We start from the raw sequence: 25,714 nt of genomic DNA, 5'->3' as shown, positions 1-25,714 counted from the left end.
TAAATATTTTAAAATACATAAATCACCCCACCATCAAACTCTCAAATTATTAGAAAGACATCTATCTTCAAATCAAAATGTTGTGTGTTCGAATTTATTAAAAAAAAAATCTCGAAGTATAGAATTGTTTTTTTTATAAATTTTATAAAATTTCAAAAGTATAATATTAACCATTAAAAAGTTTTTGTTTTTAAATCAATTTTGAACTTAGGTATCGATTTAAGATGACAAAAAATTGAGGTAAAAAATTTGGATTTGATTATAAGAGCTTAGTTTGAATGTTTGATTAGAACAACACTTATAAATCAGGTTGTTTGTGCTTTTTTTTTTCGATTTGTAAGTGTTTAATTGCAACAATTTTGTAAGTTTAAGAGACAGCTGATTGATCATGATGTAATTGAAACAATTGTAATAGTTTATAAGTATTTTTATATTTTTCCCTAGATTTTATTATTGTATTCTTATTTTGCCCAATGACAACTACTTTTGTCCACAAATCTCCTATCATCAACTTTACTTAAATCAAAATTAGTCGTTCCAATATAATCACGTATGTTTTGGTCGATGTACTTTTGAAAACTAATCGTTTTGGTTAATGCGTTTGATTTTTTATTTGATTTTTTTCTATTACAAAACAAATACTAAAGTGATCGCTTTTTAAAAGTATATAGGGATTAAACTAGACATTTTGAATATACAAATTATAATAAACAAAAATAAAAAATATAGAGACAAAATCAGACATTTTAATAATATAATAATAAAAAAAAAACTAAAGTTAAGAGTTTAAGGACAAAAATAGTATTCAAACCTTAATAGCTGTTATAATATTTCCTTTTTATATGAATAGATCCTTACTCTAGGTTTAAGTCTCAATCCAATTATTGATTTCAAACACAAAAGAATGTTTGAATCCAATTATTAATAAATGTCTTTAACTCAAATAAAATTAGTAATCTCTTTCTTTTCTTTTCTTGTTTTCACAATATCAATCTCAACCATTTTTTCCTACTCAAATAATTTTTTTTTATCACTCATATTTCAAAATTTCAATTTTACCGTAAATACCATTTTCTTTCAGGAAAAATAATTAAAATAATAACAAATATCACAGAATTTGTTAGATAAAGGATAATGAACCAAAAAATAAACAAATATTTTTTACCATAAAATAATTAAATATCAAATAATATATAATAGTGAAAAAGTAAAACTGATTATTATCCTTAAATAAACTTGAAAATTCTATATACTGTGCGTGAAATATAATAAGATAAACAAATAAATTAAAACATAAGAATTATATATATATTAGTACATAAAATTTAAAACAATATAAAATCGACAAACGAGTTTTTATTGAAAAGAAAACTTCCAATTATATTTTATGTGATTACTTGATCTTTTCTAATGTGAAATGTTTTTGTCTATGGAGAGAGCTGGGAGGCTGCTATTTCATGCAATGGGTTGGGCCAAGATAGTAGATTTTTAGGCCCATGTTTCATTTGTCTGTTTTTTATTTTTATTTTTTTTTTAGAAATTTAAGTATTTGACAATTATTTATATTTTTTATTTTTTATTTTCAAATTTATTAAGAAATTCAAATTTTTGATAAGTTAATTGTTTCTCAATCAATAACAAAATTGTATAGAAATTTTAGAAACGATAAAAACAAACTTCTTGTTTAGGGTTCACGTTTTTAATTTGTTTCAACAGAAATAAATATTTTGTTTTATAATTCTTTAATTTATAAGTGTTGGAGGCCATGTAGTTATATTTTTTATTTTGTTAAAAAGAGAAAACAAAAAGAAGAAACGGGACGTTACCAAGTGGCTCCAATTTCTTATTTTTTATTTTCGTTTCTAATTTATTATAAAATATAAATAAAAATATAATTTTATCATTCTTAAATAGGGTCGAGTTCATAAAATTCTATTTTTCTTTTATTAAATAGGGGAACATCAACAGAAATTACCAAATGGGCCTAGAAAATCTTGAGTAGTGGCCCAAATTCATAGAATGGGCTTGGGCTCTGGCCCATTTCACTTCGTAATTGGGCATGCCGCCGCCCGGACCTGGAGGCTCCGGCGAAAACTTCATCGTCTTCCTCCCGAGTTTCCAATATTCCTTCTCCCAACAAAAATGAAGCAATTTCATTTCACGCTCGATCCATAAACCTAACAGCGGATTGAAAACCAGACGACGAACTTCTCTTCTCTTCTCGCCATGTCCATGTCTTCTCTCTCCGCCAGGCTCACCCTTCTAGCTCTTCTCTCTGCCTCCACTTTCTATTTCTTCTACAAGTCCCGCCGTCTCAGAAAGCTTAAACTCTCCTTAAACCCTACTGTCTGTTCACGTAGGGCCAAACTTTTTTTCATCTCCGAAACTGGCACCTCAAAGGCCCTAGCTCATCGCCTGCTCAACGTTTTGAACTCGAACGAGTTGGCGTTTGATCTTGTTGATCCTGAAGACTACGAGCCGGAAGATCTTTTTAAGGAGAGTTTAGTTTTGTTAGTTGCTTCTACCTGGGAAGATGGAGGGCCGCCTCCCCATGCTAAATTCTTCGCGAATTGGCTCTCCGAGAGCGCGGAGGATTTCAGAGTCGGTTCCTTGTTGCTTTCTGAGTGTAAATTTGGAGTGTTTGGCGTTGGGAGTCGGGCGTATGGGGATACGTTCAATGCGGTTGCGAGGGGTTTCTCCAAGCAGATGAGGGCATTGGGTGCGAAGGAGATATTGCCGGTTGGGGAAGGAGACGTTGACGGAGGTGATATAGATAAGTGTTTTGATGATTGGAGTCAGCAAGTGCTGAAGGTTTTGAAGGTTGATGCGGTGGGGAGTGGTACGGATTTATATTCTGCGATTGCTGGGGACAGCGATGCTGAAAGTGTTGAGGATGATGAAGAAGATGCCGACCTTGGGGCGGAGGACATTGTTGATCTTGAGGATATTGCGGGAAAGGCTCCTTCGAGAAAGTCGACGAATGTAGTTGAAACTAATGGGAAATTGAATGGGAAAAAAGAGATGGTGACCCCGGTGATTCGAGCGAGCTTAGAAAAGCAGGTAAGTTCGTTGGCTGTTTATCTGCATGTTGTTTCTCATGCTGAATTGATGAAGAAAGCGTTTGCGGAACATTATCTGTAATCATATTAGCGACTTTGTGATGTGACAATTTCTGAAATGGCTAGTGGATAATCAGTATCGGTACAAACGTGGATTGGCTTGATAATTTTTCCTTGCAACTGTTTTTGTTGGCGTGTGAGTAATTAGAGAATCCTTGCCTCTTTGCCTTGTGTTGTTTAATTGACTCTTTGAATGGCGTTATTTCTGCAGGGATATAAAATTATTGGCACACATAGCGGCGTGAAAATATGTAGATGGACAAAGTCTCAGCTTCGAGGACGAGGGGGTTGCTATAAACATTCATTTTATGGCATAGAAAGTCATCGGTAACGTCTCAAATTGCATTCTATTTTTTTCATGGTCATTAACTTGTAAGGTTACTCCTGATCGCCTTAGCCTTTTTGGTTTCTATTATTACTTTTTACTTTTTTTATCTTTTTTTATTTAATGGCAATGCCATAGAGCTTCCTCCATCCACAGTTCAGCTGGCATGCCACTTTGCTTTGGTAAAAAGAAATTTCTTTTCTTGAGGAGGTTTGATGATAGAGTATGAATAAATACTGGCTATGTGAATGGCAAAAATAAATATAAAGTGGCTTTCAAATGACGGGAAGTTGCTACCCAGTTCTAGGGCCATGGAAGTCCTTCTGGTTTCCTTTTTTTCTTTGGTGGCTGAGAAATTTTTATCAGATACTCTTTGCTTTTGCAAATTTAACATCCAGTTCTCAGCTAATTATACTTTGCAAGTCTTTATTGTTTCCCCAACATGACTCATATCTTAAATTTCCATAACATTAGCAGAAAGCTACATGTTTTCTTTTCTCTCCTCCCTGCCTTCTTTTTATGTAGTCATGATACGAAATGTGTGTTCCTAGATCCTTTTGGTCCGTCATTTGCATTGTGAATTCTTTAAGTTGTCTATTTACTTCCTTTCACTCAACAAGATCCAAAGCTCTCTATTGATTAGTGCTGATGTTTATATGAACTTTAATTTTGAGATGCAACAGATGCATGGAGGCAACTCCTAGTTTGGCCTGTGCCAACAAATGTGTTTTCTGCTGGAGGCATCACACAAATCCTGTTGGAAAGAGTTGGCAGTGGGAGATGGATGATCCATTGGATATTGTGAATTCTGCAATAGATTTACACACAAAAATGATCAAGCAAATGAAAGGGGTTCCTGGTTAGTACTCCTGTCTTGCACTGGCTGATTAATTTTGTTGAAGACTATCTTTTCTTGGATAGACTCGATTGTTCTCGTGATTTGATTAGTGTATAATCTGAATTTTTTTGGTGAATCATCAATATTATTACTTTTGATTGTTTCTCTTAAAACTTCTTGTGTTGTAGAAATGTGTTGCCACAAGTTTTGTGGCTAAATAGAGCCAAAAGTAGAGAACAGTTAGAGAACCAAAAGTAACCTGCATTTTTTAATACGAGTCTCCCTGAGAAAGTCTTAGAGGTGTTTTAAGGAATTTCAAATGATACATGGTCTGAGATTCTTGCTTATTTGGATGCTAAAGAATGTAAAATACGGCATTTTATTTTACCTTAGTTATCAACGAGAATCTCCCACCCATTGACAATGAGAAGTTTGTGAAGATGCTCGAAATGTAAGATTGTTGCTTTTGTTTTGCTGTAATCCATTAAAATGTAATCAATGAGCTGATCTTCATGTGAACTAATTTTGAAACACAATGACCAACGCTTGAATAGTTATGTACAAAACTTGCTTCATTATTAAACTAGTCATAAAGCTGATTTTAGTAGTTGAGATCTACTTGTATTGATAATATGAAATTTAAAAGGTCATGCATAATGCTAAAAATTAAAACTAATTTTACAAACATGAGTGCCTTAATGTGTACAAGCATATTTTCATTTGTTGGTTGTCAGGAATTTAGTCATGAAGCTACAGAGTCACGAATGCTTGTTATCTTGTTGATAAGTTATGTCTTTCTGCAGGTGTTACACAGGAGAAATTGGCAGAAGGCCTGTCTCCAAGACATTGTGCCTTATCACTTGTTGGTGAACCCATTATGTACCCAGAGATCAATACACTCGTTGATGAACTGCACAGAAGGCGGATTTCAACATTTCTAGTAACAAATGCTCAGTTTCCCGATAAAATAAAATCGCTGAAGCCAGTCACCCAGGTTTGCACGCTTCAAAAAAAAAATTCTTTTCTAAAAAACATCAAATTGTCAGGCTCATACTCTTGATAACTAGATTACCTATTTGAGTTCTATGACACATGCAGTTGTATGTAAGCGTAGATGCTGCGACAAAGGAGAGCCTGAAGGCAATTGATAGGCCACTTTTTGGGGACTTCTGGGAGCGATTCATTGTAAGTTTCCCACTCTCACCTCTTTCCTTGCCTGTCTCCTGAGCTTGATTTCATCAGAGTTAATGGGAAAACAAGGGTAAATCCTATAAATAAACATATTAGAGCAGAACTGTTTAGTCCCGCCTCAAAACTTCATTTACCTGAATCTTTTCACCCACACCGTGTACTCAATAATCAAATTCATTTGCCTTACAATCTTATTTACCTGCCAAAGTAAAATTAAACGACAAATATGTTTCAAGGGAGAAAAACCTGAAGGCGTTCCTTCTTGGATGAAGCGTAAACATTGCATGATGAAGAGAGCAGATATTTTTAGCAATTTTCCTTTTGCCAATAAAAATTTGATTAACTGGTGCACATATTCAGTTATATTATCGTGCCCCAAGCTTTCGTATAAAAGGCTCCAGCATCTAGCATCTGGCTTCAATTACTCATCTTGAGTAATGGCTTGTATCTAAAAGCATGTTCTCCTATTAATTTTCATCCTGCGGCTTGCTATCAATAATTAAGATAAATTATTTTTATTTTAATAATGTAATTAAAATTAAGGATTGCGAGAGAAGTTCAATGCATTTGATGTTTAATTGATTACTTTGGATGATTTGTGACTTGTGATGTGTTTGGTGAATGTGATTATATTGTTATAAAGGAGCACATCCTCTTCCTAGTGTTGGTTCTTCAATACAGTATTTTTAATAACAAGTTTGTAAGTAAAATCTTCATAGATTGTTCTTTCACATCATAGCTCTTCTAAATATTTTACATAGATAAAAAAGAAGATGACGCAATACACAACTTCATCACGTCATTGTTGGTTCTCATGTTGACAGCTAAAAGTCTTTTACACCTTGATGCTTTGTTACTGTTATCCTTAGTGGTTATACTTTTCTCCTTTTTCATGTAAAAACATTGATGACTTGCTACTTCGTTCTTACCTACGATAAGAATCCCAAAAGACATTCTACTTTATAGAGTACATTGCCAAAAAGGATAGATAAGAATTACATGTTTGTTACTTGGGGGAATCAAGACTCGGGTTTATTGTCATCACATTAGAACTTAAGTTCAGATTTTCATACTGAATCTTGCTGCAGCAAATTCTGTGGACCAGAGGTAAATACTCTGTGAACTACTGATTTATGTGCTTCCATAATGTTTCAGGATTCCTTGAAAGCTCTTAATGACAAGCAACAGCGAACAGTTTATCGACTGACATTGGTGAAAGGGTGGAACATTGAAGATATTGATGCATATTCAAATCTCTTCAGCATTGGTAGACCTGATTTTGTTGAAATCAAAGGCGTCACATATTGTGGATCGTGAGTATTTATTTTGTTTTATTGTGGGTTAGGTCGGGAGGATATTGTATTGAAAATTGTTGGAGCTTAACGACTCTAATATTCCTTTTGTAGATCTAATACTTCAAAGTTAACGATGGAGAATGTTCCTTGGCATTCTGATGTGAAGTCCTTTTCTGAGGCCTTGGCTGCAAAAAGCCAAGGGCAGTATGAAGTTGCTTGTGAGCATGTGCATTCATGTTGTGTTCTTTTGGCTAAAACTGACAAATTTAGGGTCAATGGCCAGTGGTTCACTTGGATAGATTATGAGAAGTTTCATGACCTGGTTCGTATTGGTGACGGCTAATTTCCCAGGAAACCTGAAATTTTTAACCCGCCTCCCATTAATTTTATCCTTTTCACAATTTCAGGTGGCCTCTGGAAAACCTTTTGATAGCAAGGACTACATGGCTCCAACGCCATCATGGGCTGTATATGGCTCTGATGAAGGTGGATTTGATCCTGATCAATCTCGGTATCGGAAGGAACGACATCATAGACCAAAACCCATGTCTTCATAGTTTTGAATGTCCTGGTCAGTTTTGTTTAATGGTTTAATCGATCTTTTTTTTTTTTTTTGACATTTGTAGTTTATACGACTCTCGTGTAAAACTGCCTCGCTTGGCACTTCTTATTTAAAAAAATAGCCTTGCTTGGCATCTATTCATATATACTTGTGTTAATTAATATATGTAGAGCACTCGAGCAAATTTGGAAACTGTTTCCTAGTTTTGGGAGGAAATAGTTTTTATACTAAAACTTCATTTCCCTGATTATTTCTTAGAATTGTTCTTGGGTGAGGACTGAAAAGTTATCCAAGAATTAAAGCAAGGTCTTGTTTTCCCTTTTCCTCTAGTTTAGTTATATGCTTAATGAATTATAGTTTTTTGGTATACTTATGCACAGTTGTGTTTATTTTGATAGATAGAAACGCTCGAGGGAATCCAAATCAATGTTATTAAATAATTAGGTTACTTAAAAGAATATAAGAGACACCGGTAGAGGTTCATACTTTTTGGGATTGTTTGTCTGTTGTCACCTGCAAGTTGCTCCCAAATTTGTGAATCTGCTCAACAGTTAATCTTTATTTGTTTTATGTTAATGTTTTTTGGAGGGCTGGGGGGTTGCTAACTTTCAAGAATCTTTCCAAAGTCACGTCGCCGTCCAGTTAAAGGTTGTCTAGCGGAAGATGAATAATTTTCAACTTCAGAAAGCTGGGACGGGCACAATGGCTGGACCCATCAGTAGCTATATAGTTAGTACGTGAGGATGGCAACGGGCCCTGCCATGTTGCCATCCGACTCTATCCTAAAATAATGATTGAACCTTCAATATTTACTTGATTCAACCTTCAGAATCAAAGAGTAAGTCCACTCAAATTAAGATTTGTGTTAGTACTTAGTAGTGGTAGTAGCTTCTAAGGTTTCTCTTGATATACAACTGGCCTTGTGGATGTTTTCCCTGCCATAAAATGTTAAGCAGATTCCTTATACAGGATTCTTCCCAATCTGACCTTGTCATTTGCAACTCTAATGGATCGATCGGGCTGGGTGGAATGAGTACCTGTATTGGTTGGAACTTGGAAGTCGGTAAGGCAGAGTCTTGAAATGTTTCACTCAGCACTAATGTCAGAACTCCAAAATTACTTTCATGAACGCAACTTTTTGAAGTCTGAATTCTTGATGACTTTCATGAACGTAACTTTTTGAAGTCTGAATTCTTGATGTACATCTTAACGTGTATCTCTTGCATTAAAGAATGATTTGTATTACACAGAGTCTTCAGTGCTATGGCTGTTGGTAAAGAACCCGAAGCCGGGGTAAATGATGGAGAGACAAGATCCTCATCTGCTGGTCATTGTCGCCAGGTAAATTTCTGTGGTCATATGTGATTGATTAGAGTTTGACTGGTGGATTGGATTGAGCTGTAATGGAATATGGTTTCTTCTATTACTTTGACGTTTGTTTTTAGGGAATCTAGACATTAAGAACCAAAAGATCAAGGATGTCCATGAATTTTGATATAATATGTGAAATTTACATGGGTTTGACTGGTGAGTTGAGCTAGAATTGGGAAATTGGGATTTATTACCCCTCCAATCATTCATTTTGGATTTATGATTTTTTTTCCCTCTCTCACCTCTCCGCCCTGTTTGTTGTCAATTAAATCTCGGTCATTTAATGCAACACTGGTCCAAAATTTATGACATCTTGACTTTTCCTTTTTGTAATTAAATATGGAAAAACTTATGCATTTTACTCTTGGATCATGCAAATCTTGTTTTCAATGGAGGGGTCACAAACTAGTTTTTTTTTCAAATTGGGTCATAAATCCAAAATGAATGATTAACCATCAATTTCAATTTTCTGAGGTTCTGTCTATGAATTGAGTGGATAATTATTTTGGTTCTTTTGTAGGATTTGTCCATAATTTTTTTTTTATATTCGATATCCTATTTTAGTTTATATATTCATACTTTTTTAGTCATTGCCATACACATATTTGTAAATTATTTAATAAAAATCTAACATATTCGTATCATTTATTTATCTACCTTACAAGTAGATATATCTAATAAAAATCTAACGTATTGTATCATTCAAATTAATGTTAAATAGTTAATAGAGAAAATTAATTGTAATGATTAAAATATTTTGTATACAAAGTTTAGGGATTAAAATATAGCCATCGAAATTGAGAAAATTAATTGATTAAAAAAATGTGAATTTAGGAACTAAGAAGGATGTCTAATTTTATAGAAATTTTCAACAAGGGTCTTATTTTAAATTAAAAAAATAATGGTCTTATGTCACCTATAAATCAACTATATTTATATTGAATTGATATCAAATAAGGATTTTCTTGTATTCATTTTTTTTTTCTCTTCCATTTGTATGCTAAACTAAATTTAACCACAAACTATTGATTTTTCTTCAATTTATTAGTTTTTAACTTAATTTATGTCCACTCTTCCCTGAGGTCATAGAATCAAATTCCCACATTTCACCATTGTTGTAATCATGAAAAAAAAAAAAAAAAAAAAAACTTGAGTCTGTGAAGTTGATGTTCTGTCTTGATAACCCAGGTAATACACACACACATATATATATATATATATATATTATAGCATAAATTTAATCTGTATTTTTTAAAATGTCACAATTTTTCATTTTTTTCAAATATAACATAGATTTGACTTTTCCCAGTGAGTTTTTCTATTTAAAAAAAGTTCAATTTAGATGGTAAAATTTCAAACTTTATGCCATTCAATTTATGTTATTTAAATAAATACTTTAAAAAAATACATATTGGTTTAGGTAAGAAATTTTAATGAGTTGGAAGTGCAGTTTCGTCAAAATTGGGTGTCTATCCAAATCCATGGTTTTCCATAGGTACCAAAAAAAATGGTGTTAGGTGAGTCCAAGGCTATTTGACATTCTCGTGAAACCGAGGTTGGTTGGATTTCTAGTAAAGTTTGCAAATTTAATATTATCATGTTTAGTTGGTCGTGTATATATATATATATATATATATATATATATATATGTTGCCTCTTTATTTTGTAGTGTTTTCTTCTGTGTATTTTCAATTTTTTAAAAAGTTGAATAATTGCATGTTTAGAGAAAAAAATTGTGTATTTTATCCTTAATGCTGTTGTTAATGCTAGTAGGGTGATGGTTAAAGTGAGGAGTTTGTTTTTTATTTATTAAATGTCAACTTTCTTTTTAGTATTAATCAAATGGAATGGAATTTTAGGAGTAACACATCCTCTTATTGTTATATGTCTTGTAAAAGTATTTTAACTTATTGTTATATGTCTTGTAGCAATTTAACAAAAATAAAATAGTAAAAGTGATAGAAAAAAAACAACCTAAAAGACGTGGAGATTCGAACCTACAACCTTTAACAAATTTTACTAATACTTTGACCAATTGAGCTATGCTCAAGTTGGCATTACAAGAATGTTATTTTTAAAAATATTATAGAAATTTGAATTTATGGCAGTGAAGAATTGAGGTTATCCTATGCTGCAATTTCATGATTATATCTGATAACAGATTGGTGGACCCCACATAGCCATATTATAAATAGGAAGGGAATCTGTGACGTTTGAGTAGAGAGGAGAGGTGCATAGATGAATCGGTACAACATCTGAATGAGAGGGGTCTTAAGATCATGGAAGCATGATTAACAAAGGTTTAAAAGAATATAGTCACTATCTATAATAAAGCGTACACGTTCCTTTCTAGTGACTCAACCATAAGAACTCTAAAGTTAAGTGTGCTTGGATTGGACCGATATTGAGTCGGGTCATCTCCTAGTTGATTTACTAGGAAATATGTGAGTGAGGACAAACTAACCTTGAGAGCATGTTTGGGAATGATTTTGATGGAGTAATTTTATTGAAAGAGATCAAATGATTTTGTAAAAGTGATTTCTATATTATTTGTTTTTCAATTAATTTTGAATGATTAAGATTTTATTTCAAAATTGATTTTAGAATCACGAAATTAATAATATATATATTTTTAAAATAATTTATCAAGTAATTATGATGAAAAAAGCCTGATATATATAACTAAATAATCAATCTCAATCATTTTAGAAAAGGAGACAAATTTTAGAGAGAAAAATAAACTTAAAAATAGACTGGGACTAAAAATTTAGATAGAGTACACAAATTTGAGGGATAACCTATAAAATTAAAGATAAATAAAGTTAGAGAAAAAACAAAATTTTTCAAACATAAAGGTGAATTTGAAATTTATAACTATTTTAAAAACTAATTTTTTATTAATTATTTGATCAAAATAATCGCTTAGAAAATCATCTCTGAAGTGATTGACTAAGTATCATTAAGAGAGATTTTGAATTTTTAAAAAATCACTTTAAGAATCATTGTCAAACATGTGCTTCTAACCTCAAAATCATTCTCAAGAATATCCTATACATGCTATAAAAATTTTGAAAAGTATTTTTAATAAGATAAAACCAAATTGTCGAGGCGCGCTGGTCTGGATACTCGTAGAAAAAAAATCACAAACTCACCATGCCTTAAATGATTAGTAAAAGATTAAAAATTAAACTAATTTTGTAATGGGTGACTTATAGCATAACAATTAAAAACACAAGGACCATAATTTTAAAAAAGAATAAAAAAAAATTAAAGCTTTATTTAATAATAACCACTTTATTTCTTGTTTTTTATTTAAACAAAATTAAGCTTTATTAAAACTCTTTTTTCAAAATCTAAATCAAAATTTAAAAACTAAATAAGAAAGTAATTTTCTAAAACCCGTTTCTTTAAAATTTGGCTTTTCCACTCGAGAAGTAAATGAAAAAAAAATAAAAAAAAATAAACCAAAACTAAAATTAATTTGGATATTTTTGGCGTTGTTAAGTTAAGTAAGAAGACAATATGGAGTGTAAAACGACCTGTCGTTTCCGTTCGGCCGACTTCGGTCCTTGGAAAAGCAATTGATTGAAATTCCCATCAATCCATCGTCCATCGTCCCTTTCAAATTTCCCATTTCAACTCATTGTCTCTTCCACTTTTTCTGAGACTAAAGAAAAATTAGTAGTGGATTGGATAACCCTTTCCTTCCCAGTTCCTACTTCTAATTTTTCGCTTTCTCTTTCTCTTCCTCTTCTTGTCAATAAACAGTGGTTGCCCAGTTGGTTTTAGAGGCAGATAGAGATGGTTTTGATTCAAGAATCTCTGGATTTTGTGGGGTTTTTTTTGGGTCTCTGATTTTTTTTGGTTTTCTTTGATGGGTAAGAAGAAGACCCAGAAGACGAAGGAGATTGCAGTGGCTATAGCGGAAACCTCCACCTCCAAATCCGATCATGGCGCCGCACAATCGGTGCAGCGCAGAAAGAGGGGCAGACCTCGCAAGGTCGTCGATGAAGCACAAACCGAAGAGAAGAACGAGGAACTTCCGCCGCCGGAAGTTGCAGAAACACCGCCGGAGAAGAAAGCTAGAACCACCGGAGATGAGCAGCCGACGCCGCCGCCGCCTGCCGTGGAAGGAGGTGAAAAAGAAGAACCCAAATCAGGGGACGCTTCGAGAAGCAGAGGAAGGCGGAAGAACAAACCCAGAAAGAGTAGCTAACCATTACTGGGTTTCCATTTCTTTTTTACCTTCTTCTTCTTCTTCTTCGATTAGAAATCTGAAAAGGCCTCGAGAAAAATCTCTGGTTATTTTTTTGTGGGTTTTGTTCAGAAAGAATCGTTTCGTCGTCGATCGCAAGATAAAAGGGGAAACGGAATTGTATTGATGGGGGATTTCAGTATTCGTTCTGGTTTTTGTGTTCATCTGGGTGATCATTCAGATTTCAAATCCAAAGAATTTGCAAATCTGGATTGGGAAAATTCATTTCAGTTTCCGAAGTTAAATTCAAATTTGTGTGTGGGGTTCCTCCCAAATCCTTGTATTCACTCTCTTCCCTTCATAACTTACTCAAAAACTGCAAAACAGAAACCAAAAAAAAAAAAAAAAAAAACAAAACTAAGATTGAGTTTATCACACAATTTTTAGAGGTTCGGGGTGATTGAGGGGAATGAGTTGAATCGGTGTGTGGAGGGGGCGAGTTGGGCGGAGCTGGTGATTTTGTGGCGCGTGAGGGGCACGTTCCAATAACCAGCTATGGAATATTAATTAGGTTTTACTGTTGCATTGACTGCGGATTTGGCACACTTGAAAGGCGCGTGGAGTTCACGGTGTTCTTTGGCGAGTGGTACAAAATAAATGCATGCCAAAGACTGAGGGCGGACGTCGTATTGTGGACTATGGGGCTAGTGGTTCTCTTCCTCCTTCCTTTAGTAATAATTTTTTATCCAATTTCTTTCCACTTTCAAAAAATTTTAAATTATATTTTTTTAAATAAATAAATATTTATTTTGGGACAATTTTGTCCTTCAAATACCTATTCGAAGCTTCATTCTCTCCCTCCCAAGTCACCCCTCGATTTCTCCTTTTTTTTTTCTTTTTCATTTCTTCCAAACTATTTTATATTTATCGTTATAAATTCCACTTTTCTCAAATTAATAGAAATTTTCTCTATGTATAGCTTTGTCTCTTGTTTCTATTAATTAATTTTAAAATTACAACTTATTTTAATTATTAATTAATTAATAATTTCTAAAGTTTTGTAATTTTTTATTTTCTATAACTACATAAAAGAAAAAACTCTTTTTCCTAACTTTTTTCTCATTAAAACGTGATCTTCTTTTCTCTTTCGGTACGTTTTCTCCTTTAGTTTGTCTTGTATTTTCATATATTTTAATTATATTGTCTTATTTAACGTTTTTTTCAATGCAATGTTAATAATTGTTATTTCAAACAACACTTGATTACCTAATACCTACAATATATAGGTAATTTATTAAAAAGTTTAAGAGATGACTTGCTTGAAGTTTTTTTTTTTAATTATCTTTTTCAATGAATCAAATAAGAAATCAAAACAAAATTCTATTTCATTGTATGTGTTAGGAATAAAAAGGGATGAAAAATTCATGAATATATGGTTTTTTTAGGAAAAATATTAAGTATCAAAGAAGAATATGTGTTAAGGTGTTTATTTTGCTTGTTGTATTTTACTTATGAAAAATTTTCAAATAATTGACAATTCTCATTTTTTTTAGACACACCGGATTAGTGGATAATGAGAATTATTGGAACTTCAAATTTATGAGATAAATATGAAAAATATATAAAAAAAAAACAATTATGAGATAAACTTTGAGAGATAAAAGAGTCAAATTATATTAAAAATTTTAACTATGTAATTACTTTTTATATTTTTAAACTTTAAAATAAAATTATGAAATTTCACGTGCACTGCATGCAGAGTGCTCAAATAAACAAACTCTTTGATGAGCTGATTTTTTTTATTACAACACGTGGGAGGAAATTCGAATTCATAACCTCTTGGTTGGAGGTATATGTCAATTAAGACTAAACTATGCTCAGACATTCAATGAGCTGAATTTAAGTAATGAGAATTTAGGGATCCGCATCGAAATCGCCCCTCGCAAATGAATTGGGGGAGGAATCTAAGAGCAAGCCATCACCATAAAATTGGCCAAGAAGAAAGTGTATATTACCTAATTTTTTTTTCTAAAATTCATTCCATAACATAAATTTAATAATATATTTTTACAATAGTATAAATTTATTTTCTTAAAATTATTTTACGGATATGTTTTGTAAAATTTTGATCTTTCAAAATACATCATTTTTTATACTATTTATGTATTTGCTTTTCTAATTTTTTTTCTTTTGGAGAAATAGAAAATACTCTTAAACATTAATTTTTTATAAAAAAAAAAACAGAAAATTCGATTTTTTTTTCATATATACCAACAACAAATTTTTACATTAAGAATTTCCATAATATCTATTTTTGTATTAAACATTGCAATCACGCTTCTCTGCAGGATTAGTTTAGGTTTAAATTTAATTTTCTCCTAGAAATTTTTAGATTATTTATTTTTTAATTTTAACTCTTAAAATATATATTATAATCATTCAACTTCAAAAGAAAAAAAAAATCATGTTGCGTACCATATTTGTTGATGCACTGAATAATGTAATTTTATTTTGTTATTCTTCTAATTAATTTGGTTATCTTCTTCTTACTCTTTTTTTTAAAATGTTTGATGCAATTGAATGGTTTTTTTTTAATAATTTATAAGCTTAAAAATCTAATATTTGTATTATTATAAAAAACATTTTGGAAAATAAGAAGATTAGAGAAATATATAGAGAAAAAAAGATCCACAAGTAATGTGTTTAGATCTAACAACTTACCCAAATTTGTACTTATATTGAAACTAGAAAGGATGTCAAGTAGTAAAAGAGATCAAAGATGTGATTAAAATATTTTTTATCTTGAAGTTACTTGAAAACAAAAGGAAAATATAAATAGGAGAGTAATTTGATTAGTATGATAAAAATCAGGAAGATCCAACTATTTTATTAAACAAAATTTGACTTGAAGAAAGAGAAAAATTCATTCAAACTCCTATAACAATTCCCAAAATCCTCTAACAAACAAATAAGTCTCTATAAAACCCTCAAAACCTAAGCCATATTATTCAACTTCACAAGCATTTCTACTTCTTTCCATCCTTAAAAATATAATGGCACTCCAATGTCTCAAACTCTTCCTCTTCACTCTCTTCCTCACCTCCATGGCAAGAAACACGGTATCCATACGCGATCTCCACTCCCACACAAGTCACTCTCATCCCCATCCCCATTTCATTTCCCTCATGAGCATCTTCAAGACTCACGAAAGGGGCGACGGCGACACTATATAGAAGGAATCCACAACTTAAAGCTTTACCTTGGTTACTTAACCAATCTTCCAACATATGCCCACAACACTTTCGACGACCCTTTAGAATCAGCCCTCAAAATATACCAAAAAAACTAGCACCTCAATGCCACCGGCATTTTGGACGTCGAGACGCTAACACTATTGTCGATGCCCCGTTGTGGGCATCCCAACATTGTAAACCCCGATTACGTCATTTCCCCCGGAAGGCCCAAATGGCCACCCACCAAATACCACCTCTCCTACGCATTCATCAACGACTTCCCTCCAAACTTCAAGGAGCCAGTACAATGCTCTTTAAACACATGGACGTGAAAATCAGCTTCGAGAGACGGGACCATGGCGATGGGGTGCCTTTTTGTGGGCCCATTTTGGCGCACTCTTTCTTCCCAACGGATGGGAGACTTCACTTCAATGTGGACCAAAATTGGGCGTGGGGGGTTGTGACTGGTTCAGTGGATGTGCAGACAGTGGTTCTGCATGAACTTGGACATATTTGCCTACATTTGTCCAGGAACCACCAAGTGCATGAGTAAGGATGATATTGATTTATATAGCAGTTAGGTAGTTAATTATTAATCCTGCAACTAAATTCATCTTAGCTTAAGTAAGGTATTTTGCATTATATATATATTTAGAGAGATGTGTATGTATAATGCGCAGAGAGGTAGTAGTTGTTAGTTGAGTAGTTAGAATTTGTAATTTTGTTATTGGTTTCCGCCTGTTTACAGTTTGTTTCTTAACGAGGTGGTATGAACATTCTCAAAGAAACATTTTAACATGATAAAACTCATTTAGTTTAATTTAACAGATTTTAGCATACGTTGAGAATGGTTTTAGCAAAACAAATTTAATGATACGTTACACTCAAGAACGTTCTCATAGTCCAAATATTTTTCAAGTGATTTTGAATGAAAATTTCTCAAATTTTAATGCAGAAACAAAAGGTGAAATAGTAAAAACAAATTTAAATTTTAAAATAATAGCCATTTTAAAAAACTAATTTTCTTTTTTTCCTTTACCACAAATGGATTGACGGGAACCATTTTCAAAATCACTTTAGAATTATTGTCAAATATATCATTATTTTAAAATGATGTGATTTTGACATGAGTGAGAGTGATTCCAGGCATATTAAAATCATTTCCAAATATACCATTACTGTATTTCACATGTCATTTTCTTTTTTATCATTTAAATGATATATTGGTTCATCAAATATGCTAATAGATAGCCTAAGATTTAGTTAATAGCTTTCCGATGTTTGTTTTTATGGTGTTTGCAAAGAATATTAATAGAAAATTAATAATATTTACCATTATTCTTAATGACATGTTTACCACTAATTTTAGTAAAGTAAAATATTTTCAAATAAATGCTTCCCATTAAAAGTTTTCTTATTATAAGACATGATTTTATTGTTTAAGCTATGGGCGATGAAGGCTGGAATATCTTTTAAAAGTGATTTGATTTTGGAAGATTTTCACAAACTCCCACACCCTCCTTATCCAACCGACCTATAAACTATAAAGGACAATTCATTTAATAAAACCACTTGAAAGGATCAAATTTTGGCTATCAAGTCAACATTAAGCAATCCATATTTCAATAAAGTTTTCCATAGTTTTGACCCAATAATTGACTATGACAATGACATTTTGCTTTAAATTGGCTTCCATTTAGACTATCAAGTATGATGACCTACGGTAAAAAATATCATTATTTATTTATGTCAGTTCCATAATAAGCAAGATATATTATTGTTCTCGCTTATCATCAAATATTTTTCAACTCTGATAATTTAATATCTATACTAAATACGAGTTAAATTATGGGTAAATTCTTAAACTTTAAAAGTGTATAATAAATGAAAAAAAAAACTTGCATGCCATTTACCAAAATAGCCCTACAACTAAAAGAATAGTGGGCCATGTTATACGGCCCATGGGCTTTCCTAAGATCGGAAAGCCCATGCATGTGGCCCAGAATGATGAACAACGGTCCAAGGCAACGCAACGCCACTAATTGCGCACATGTTCCGGTCACGGTCACCACTCTTACAGCGTCAACGCTAATGGCTTGGGCCAATCCGTACTCCTTGCAATGGATAAGATCGCTCTCACTCCAATATAACCTCCATTATTTCTTTTCTTCAGATTTAATTCTTTTTCTCTGGGTTTTTTTTTTTCTTTTGTCAATTTTCTTGGGGGGTAAAACGAGTGGTTTTCGTTCTCACTCCCAAACGCTTCCCACAAGCTTCTGGATTTTCCAACTTTCTTTTTCGTGTAGACCCACTTCAATGCCTCAACTCAATTTGGGAAAAATAAGGAGAAATTTGGCCAGTAATTGTTTCTCAGCGAGAGGTTTGCCATTGGGAGAACGAGGGACCCGATAGTGGTTTATGTGGAGGGTAGTGGCCCGGAATCAGAAGCTTTAATCGCGTAGCTTGAAAGCGATTTGAGAACACTCTCTGTACAAGACCTTCTGGCGGAGGGGGATTGCGATAAATATCAGTCCTTATCGAGATTTTGAATGTTGGATTTTCTGTGTGAATCTATTTTCTAAGCATTTATCCAACCGTGAAAATTTGGTTTTGATTTCCCTTTTATTTGTGGTTCAGACCAAAAGTTTCTCGGCTGGTCGTGTCTCGTGTGATGTGGGTATGTTCCATTTGCTGGAGGCCGGCAGGTTCTTGGAGAAGGCAGTTATTGCAGAAGTATTGATCTGAGAGGTTTTACCAGGTGAGTAACGAGTTCAATTTGTTGAAATTTAGCCAACACGAGATCTGGGTCTTCCCCTTTTCATTAGAACTATTTGGATTTGTTAATTTGTGAGGTGGAAATTCATGGTTGGATGGATTCGCTTTCTGCTAACGGCTTCTCTGTTTCCAATTCTGGAGGTGTTTCATTGTATTTTATTAGTTAATCTATCTTCCAATTCGGTGAATTTTTGTTGCATTAACATCCCCAGATTATAATTATGCTACTGAAGGAGTTCTTACCGTATGATTTCATAGTCTGCTCTGCTTCTTCTCTCTTCATTTGGATACTTGGATCACATTCAACTGATCGGTTTGCCTATTGATTTGAGTTTGGCTGAAATGTAACTTCTTTCAGTTTTGATTTTGACTCTAATTTTCCCCTTAATTAAAGGGTTTCTATTCTTGGAAATTAGTTTACTATTTATGAACTTGATTACCTGTCTTGCGAACATTGGTCTGCTCTGTTTTGGATGTATGCAACTGCATACAGTTCTGATCGTATGGGATTCTGAAACTATCTATTTTCTTTTCTTTACTTTGAGAAAAAGATCAATTTTTGTCTTCTTTCGATGATATTTAATATATATGTTTTGGGGTTGAAGTGTGAAACAGCCCAGGTTAACTTTTTGATCGAGTTATGAAATATTCCTCTCATGTCGTCACCAATTCGATAAGTTTAGGTGGGGATTGAGCTTCTTTAACCATGGAGGGTGCTGTTGAGACACTACCAAAAGTTGAAGCGATCGATAATGAACTTCAGCTTGCTAGATTCTCACGACACCAGCCTCGTGTTAAAGTGTACTCGTCATCCTGGCTCGATATGAGAGTCTTCTATGTCAGAATCAGTAATTTCCAAGTGGACGGCTCAACGCCCGAGTTCCTCACGCTCAACCATATCCCTCTCAGCCCGGACACCCTCTTTGAAGTGAATGGTGTTAGAAGTAGCAGTCACTCAGAGGGAGTCTCTTCCTCTCTGAGGAGAGATAGGGCTGATAAGAAATCAGAAGAAGCTACTTTTGTGACTACTGATAGTATAAGGTTGAGTGGAAGTGTGAAATTTGAGGTGTATGACAAGGAAGATTTGATTCTTTCTGGGGTTTTGGAGATGTCGAATTGCAACGGTTTATTCGGGGAATCGAAAGGCAATGCCAAGAGGTGGAACATGAGCTGCAAGTCGAAGTTGGGTGCTGGCTTCTTGAAGGTAAAGCATATGATTGGAGCTGAAACCCCCGCTCCGATGATCGAGGTTTATGTAGCTGGTAGCTTTTTGGGAAATCCCATCATCTTGACCAAAACTTTGCGGCTAAGCTCCAGAAAGAAGCAGGGTTGGAAATCCATGTTGGACGCCATACCAGAGTCTGAGACACCTGAATCTAACGAAGATCAATTTCCAGAACATGATTTACAGGTACATCACTGATCTCTGGTCAGCCCCATGAGGTTTTAATACCCTGTGAGTTATTTACACGTGATATCGCAAATTCAAATAGTCGTCTCATGATTAGTTCGTTTTGTTTGTTTTTGTTCTGATTACTTACATGAAATAGGCTATTTAAATTCCCGATCCAAGTTCTATATGAGGATAAACTACACACAAAAGGACCTTAATTAGATTATATGCTTGATGATGCTATCCAAATCTCTAAAAAACTTGAGAATTTGGTTACACCTATTTGTTTCTTGGTAGTATCTGCTACTTTTTCATTTTCGTACTCGAAAAGGTAAATTTAACTGCAGTGACTGAGTTAGTAGCTTTTGGATTAATCTTCATTTTCTGCCTACCTTTTTAATGTTCATATTCTTTTCTGCCTGACTGAGTCTCTTATAATTCTTTATAAATTTTCCAAGCCTGCATCCTCTTGATGGATCATCTGCATATTGGCACTTGTCTAAATTATTTGGTTTCGGAGATTGATGTACTGTCCCTTGATTTCCTTCACTCTGATTCCGATCGAGCTGTTGAGTTTAACTTTCTTCTTAGTTTCAATCGCTCTCGACGCATTGCAACTAAGACTATTTGATCATGTGGTTGGTTGGCTTGATATACTCTCAGTCATCAAATATACATTTCAATCCTTGTAGGCCACAGAATACATAAGATACAAACAGGACGTCATCGATGACGACTACTACGACAGCAACATGTACTGGAAGAGGCGAGAGTATTTGGAAAATGAAGATGGTGAACTTTCCTGGTTCAATACAGGCGTGAGAGTCGGTGTCGGTATAGGGCTTGGTGTTTGTTTAGGAATCGGCGTAGGAGTAGGCTTGCTCGTCCGTACCTACCGAGCGACTACTCGGAACTTTGCAAGACGGCTCACTTGATTTGACAAAGAAACTTGTATAGCTAAAATTTTGATTGTGGAAACATGGATGTTTAAAGAGAGAGTGATGGAGCATTACTAGTTTGTCAATGGAGAGGAATGGTGAGATGATAGATCATTTTAAGCCTTGTATAGTAGTGTGATTATGGTGAATTGAAGCAGAAAAATATATCTTTCCTTCCTTTTTATTTCTGTTTTGGGCCATACTTTTTCTTCGTCCGCTCAATTAAACTAACAAATACTGTAATTAATCGAGAATTTGATATCCTCCCTCTTAATTATTCACTAAAACTAATCATTTATTCTGAATCTTAATTTGATAAAGCTCTATTTTCATCCATTAATCCACTCATTAATTAATTAACATTACTGTAGTGTTAGTATTTTCATATAAATTAACGCTTTATTGGTCGTGACCTTGTTTTGGTTTGTTCGCCACGTAGAAGCAAATCTATTTAACATTAGATAAACAAAATGGTTACGATTTCTAACTTTATGAATCAAATGTGCTTTAGAAAGTTTTTATACATCCAACCTTTAAGGTAGGTTGTTAATGTGTCAGAACAAGTAATATGATAAAAGTATTAAGAAAATTGAATAAACGAGGAGCGGAGAGAGAGGGATAAAGATTCATCGTTAGTCACGATAACACCTTTAAAAAATATTCATGTAATTTGACCTATTAAAAAATGTAAAATCCATCATATATGTTATTTTAATTTAACTAATTTTCGATATTGCCCATCGTAATGAATTTTGTTTTTAATTTCATATTGAATCTTTTCGTATGATTTTTTCATTCTTTTTTTTTAATGTTTCAACAATGGTATTAGTTTAAATATTAAAAATTTCAAACTTTAAAGTGCAGTTAGCTACTCTTGTTAATATGAAGATACGAATATGTCATGGGTAAAATCCTACCTCCCACATGGTTACATCTTACTGGACACAAAGGCCATGAGCCTTGCCCAATTACAAATAAATTTAAGGGATAGAGGCCTACCACTGGCAGCAGAAAAATGATTTCGCTACCCGACAATCTTCTAATGATACTCTCTAACTGATAATACGGTCAAGATACATCATCAGGTATCTTCGCCATAAAAGGAGAACAAAAACTAAGTACGCTAACTTCTAGCATACAAATCTATTGCTCTCCTACCCAATTCACTCTAGCTTAAACACTGACTTAGATGTTTAAAGGTGTTAGAGCGAATACTACATCGTGTTGAGTTTGGTTGATTAAATGTAATCCATAAGGTGAGAGTATCATATAATCACCCAAGATCTCGCCAACTCATATTGATCAGATTTCGACATCAATAGTAAATAAATAACCTATTTAATTTAAGTTTTGTTCAAAAAAATGGGGAAATATGAACATTTTTATAGCAGTTGGGGTGATTTTGATAAATTGTATTCCAAGTAGAGGCGGAAAAATATAAAATTCAAATAAATAGAGGATTTATATGTGGTGTACGGAATTCTCTAACATCTTCCGTTGTCGTCCAGCGGTTAGGATATCTGGCTTTCACCCAGGAGACCCGGGTTCGATTCCCGGCAACGGAAATTTTTTTCTTTGATTATTGGTCATTTTGTGTATATATGTTTAATTACTATATTGTTTTGGTCGAATTATAACTGAACCTTCCGTTGTCGTCTAGTGAATAATACATTTGGCGTTACACTAGGAGATCTAAGTTTGATTCTCTGGAAATGGAAAAATTTTTATTTTGATTATAGGCCATTTTGTTTACATACATATAAGCATTTAATTTTTCAACTCATTAAACAAATATTCCGTTGTCGTCCAGCGGTTAGGATATCTGGCTTTCACCCAGGAGACCCGGGTTCGATTCCCGGCAACGGAATTTCTTTTTTTCCACGTATTTTGCATCCAGGTTAGAATACCTTCCACCTTCTTCATCCTTTTTGCAGTCAGATTTCCAGCTTGGGATCGAACCTGCCGTTTGTTTTTTTGTTTTCTTTTTCTTGTAATCGTATATCTTTATACATTCCAATCCTTTTTTCCCTTTTCCTTTCTGAATCCATGCTAAATCGAAACTTTTATTTCGATAATTGTAGGAAGAAGTTCAGTTTCGTTGAATGTTGTGCTCCATTTTGGATTTTGCATACAGCGTAGTGGTCGAATCTTGTGCGAAGAAGAGAAAACAATCTCGATTTTATATTTTCTGTAGCTAGGTCTGTTTCTGAAATTGCGAAAGTAACGTCTGTTGTAGGTGATTTTGCTTGTTTGAAATGGCTTCCTCTGCTCTAATCTCCGACTCCGAGGCATGGAAGAACCTGAAGGTACTTGGATTTATTAGAGTGAAGTTTAATTTAAGTACTTGGATGTATTACCATAATGCTGAAGCTTATCTTATTCGCAGGCCCATCTGCGTGATTTGATGAGTGATGCTGCCCGATGCAAATCCATGATGGTGTATGTTGATCATAGCTTTTTTGGTTTCCCTGGATCTTTTAATTTATATTCATACCATTTTATGATGAACCCATAAGTTAGATTATTGAATGTGATTATGCTTAGCATTTGATGATGCTATGTTTTTGTTTGTGAGCATGATGGGTTACTGTTCTTGACACCATTGGAAAGCTATTCAAGTTGGCAGAGGTGGGATTTGCTCTTTGTTATTACGGATGGATGGGAATTGTTGTTCTCTAATAACTTTTGGCATTTTGTTCAATTCAGGTGGCCAATCTGAAGGAAAATAGTTTTCATTTCTAATCCGTGCAAATAATTTTGTTGAATCAATAGTAATGATCCAGTAGTTTTCTATTCTTCAGGAAGCAAATGTTGGCGTTTTAACTCATATGCCTTATTTGTGCATGAAAAAGTATACAAGTTCCTCTCTGCTTTGTTCTAGAGTGTCTAAACTTTGTATCATCAGTCTTTAACATTGGAAAATAAAAGAAGATAATCATGTCTAACTGTTTTGCACAGCCAGATGCCATCCTTCTATCGTGAAAATCATATGTATTGAGAAACTCTGGACGAATTTTGTATTTCTCCCTCCCCCCATTTGTGGGGGAAACTCATCGCGTTCATCTCAAAAATATAACTTGAACATCAACGTTTTTATAGACACCGGAACAATTGCGCAATGAGAATGTTCCAGAGCATCTTATTTCCCACTAGGTGACACACTTTGATGTTAACTTGTGTCATCTATTCCTGTTCTTCAGCTGGTCTTCTCTCAGCATCCTTCTTCCATCACTGAATGCTTACAACATTGGTCAGGTATGCCATCAGATAAACTTTTTACTTCATTTTTAAAATACCCTCTTTCGAAGTTTCTCCCTTCAACCTACTCGTACTTTTGATGCTACGACTGATTATATTTAATCCCCAGTTGCTGGCGATCTATGAGCATAGAATTGCTGTAGAAGGCTTTGTTTGGGGCATCAATTCTTTTGACTAGTGGGGGTTGAATTGGGAAAGGTATATACTTTTCCAGTAGATTATTCCCCTCCCCCACGTCACATGAAAAATTCAACAAAAATAGGACTGTAACATGTTCTTGTTTTTTTTTTTTTCCTTGAGCGGCCGAGTCCAGTAATACTAATATATCTCATGTCTGAATGCAGCCTCTTGCTACCCAGGTCCGAAAGCAACTTAACGCATCCCGAACAAAGGGAGGATCAATTGAAGGCTTTAATTTCAGTACAACATTGCTGAAGAGATATCTAGAGGTATGATTATCCCAACAAAGTGGTGGATGAGTTTTGGTTGTGAATTTTACTCTTGATGCTTGTAAATGAAGCACTTGAATGCTCTGCATCTATAGGCTTTTATGATTTTGTTGGTTATCTTGTTTTGCAGGCAAGTTCGGATGTTCCATCTGATCTTCCTGCTCTTCTACCCAGAACTGAACCTGCTTCTGGCCAAGAGTTCTGATATTGAATAACATAAACCGATTATGTATTTTCCTTAAGTTTATGCTAAGAGTGACTATTTCTTCCCCGAGAAAATCTTCGATGTTGTGCAATGTGTACAATTGCGGTGCCCCCTCTTCCGTCATACTGATCTTCCTCTTTAAGTCGGAAATGGATGAACTTATTTATTTTTTTATTTTTTGGATAAATGGGAGTCGGAACTATGCTCCCCTATAAAGTGATTCTGGGTGAGAAAGGTTTTTGAATAGTTGATTTTCCTTTAAGCTTTCGTCGTCATTGCCTGTAGGATTACTTCAGTCTTTTTGAATTATCTACATTCACAACAAAGGTTGTTCTGGATGAGAAAAGTTTCGGAGTTGATCTTCACGTTGCTTACACTTCGCATTACAGTTTAGAAATGCTAAGTACTTTGTGTGCGTGTTTTTCTTCACTTTTTTTTTTCTTTTTGGAAGAGATTTTCTTATCTTCTATTTGATTATTAGAAAAGTTCAACCAACAGAGAGATGTTAAAACGAAGCGCGGTATGGTATCTGAATTCTGTTCTTACCATACGAAATAGTTTTTTATA

The 25,714-nt window shown here is 33.8% G+C and overlaps 4 protein-coding genes, 2 non-coding genes and 1 pseudogene across 28 annotated transcripts; all 7 read left to right on the top strand.

Annotated features, from left to right (window-relative positions):
• The first annotated feature begins 2,099 nt into the window (after nucleotides 1-2,099).
• Nucleotides 2,100-8,873, top strand: LOC111014045 (flavodoxin family protein / radical SAM domain-containing protein). Of its 4 annotated transcripts, none has more exons than XR_002601790.2 (11): nucleotides 2,100-3,060; nucleotides 3,331-3,446; nucleotides 4,128-4,303; nucleotides 5,086-5,276; nucleotides 5,381-5,467; nucleotides 6,629-6,786; nucleotides 6,880-7,090; nucleotides 7,176-7,339; nucleotides 7,957-8,168; nucleotides 8,300-8,393; nucleotides 8,581-8,873. XR_002601790.2 is itself a non-coding variant. In XM_022288646.2 (8 exons), the coding sequence occupies exons 1-8, from the start codon at nucleotides 2,227-2,229 to the stop codon at nucleotides 7,323-7,325; spliced, it is 1,923 nt and encodes a 640-aa protein (XP_022144338.1). In that variant the 5' UTR covers nucleotides 2,100-2,226; the 3' UTR covers nucleotides 7,326-7,580. The 4 variants fall into 4 exon arrangements, 1 of the variants encoding a protein (XP_022144338.1); XR_002601789.2 differs by having other exon boundaries at nucleotides 7,919-8,168; XR_002601788.2 differs by lacking the exon at nucleotides 7,957-8,168.
• Nucleotides 8,874-12,289: 3,416 nt separating this feature from the next.
• LOC148209420 (uncharacterized) lies at nucleotides 12,290-13,243 on the top strand. Its single transcript, XM_088127187.1, has one exon. The coding sequence runs from the start codon at nucleotides 12,576-12,578 to the stop codon at nucleotides 12,915-12,917; it is 342 nt and encodes a 113-aa protein (XP_087983313.1). The 5' UTR covers nucleotides 12,290-12,575; the 3' UTR covers nucleotides 12,918-13,243.
• Nucleotides 13,244-15,960: 2,717 nt separating this feature from the next.
• On the top strand, nucleotides 15,961-16,682 carry LOC148209419 (metalloendoproteinase 1-like; annotated as a pseudogene).
• A 1,633-nt stretch (nucleotides 16,683-18,315) lies between these two features.
• LOC111014038 (uncharacterized protein At1g01500) lies at nucleotides 18,316-21,419 on the top strand. Of its 6 annotated transcripts, none has more exons than XM_022288639.2 (4): nucleotides 18,316-18,680; nucleotides 18,767-18,887; nucleotides 19,588-20,315; nucleotides 20,990-21,419. In XM_022288639.2, the coding sequence occupies exons 3-4, from the start codon at nucleotides 19,611-19,613 to the stop codon at nucleotides 21,230-21,232; spliced, it is 948 nt and encodes a 315-aa protein (XP_022144331.1). In that variant the 5' UTR covers nucleotides 18,316-18,680; nucleotides 18,767-18,887; nucleotides 19,588-19,610; the 3' UTR covers nucleotides 21,233-21,419. The 6 variants fall into 6 exon arrangements, with proteins under 6 accessions (XP_022144331.1, XP_022144329.1, XP_022144328.1 ...); XM_022288637.2 differs by having other exon boundaries at nucleotides 19,520-20,315; XM_022288636.2 differs by having other exon boundaries at nucleotides 19,510-20,315.
• Nucleotides 21,420-22,728: 1,309 nt separating this feature from the next.
• Nucleotides 22,729-22,800, top strand: TRNAE-UUC (transfer RNA glutamic acid (anticodon UUC)). Its single transcript has one exon. It is a non-coding gene; the product is annotated as a tRNA-Glu (tRNA).
• Nucleotides 22,801-23,030: 230 nt separating this feature from the next.
• TRNAE-UUC (transfer RNA glutamic acid (anticodon UUC)) lies at nucleotides 23,031-23,102 on the top strand. Its single transcript has one exon. It is a non-coding gene; the product is annotated as a tRNA-Glu (tRNA).
• Nucleotides 23,066-25,393, top strand: LOC111013894 (Sugar isomerase (SIS) family protein). 15 transcript variants are annotated; one of them, XM_088128291.1, is made up of 7 exons: nucleotides 23,066-23,132; nucleotides 23,317-23,386; nucleotides 23,472-23,541; nucleotides 23,622-23,674; nucleotides 24,436-24,490; nucleotides 24,838-24,942; nucleotides 25,073-25,393. In XM_088128291.1, exons 3-7 carry the CDS (start codon nucleotides 23,491-23,493, stop codon nucleotides 25,145-25,147), a joined length of 339 nt encoding a protein of 112 aa, XP_087984417.1. In that variant the 5' UTR covers nucleotides 23,066-23,132; nucleotides 23,317-23,386; nucleotides 23,472-23,490; the 3' UTR covers nucleotides 25,148-25,393. The 15 variants fall into 15 exon arrangements, 8 of the variants coding, with proteins under 8 accessions (XP_087984417.1, XP_022144136.1, XP_022144131.1 ...); XM_088128290.1 differs by lacking the exon at nucleotides 23,066-23,132 and adding an exon at nucleotides 23,136-23,225; XR_015793269.1 differs by lacking the exon at nucleotides 23,066-23,132 and adding an exon at nucleotides 24,603-24,691 and having other exon boundaries at nucleotides 23,150-23,386; nucleotides 24,335-24,490; nucleotides 25,073-25,107.
• Nucleotides 25,394-25,714: the final 321 nt, after the last annotated feature.

The sequence above is a fragment of the Momordica charantia genome, assembly GCF_013281855.1.
Source record: "Momordica charantia cultivar OHB3-1 chromosome 8 unlocalized genomic scaffold, Mcharantia_2.0 BLBB01000008.1, whole genome shotgun sequence".
NCBI classification, from domain to species: Eukaryota; Viridiplantae; Streptophyta; class Magnoliopsida; order Cucurbitales; family Cucurbitaceae; genus Momordica; species Momordica charantia.
The sequence above is the reverse complement of the archived record's forward strand: the minus strand, read 5'-3'. Positions and strand labels throughout refer to the sequence as shown.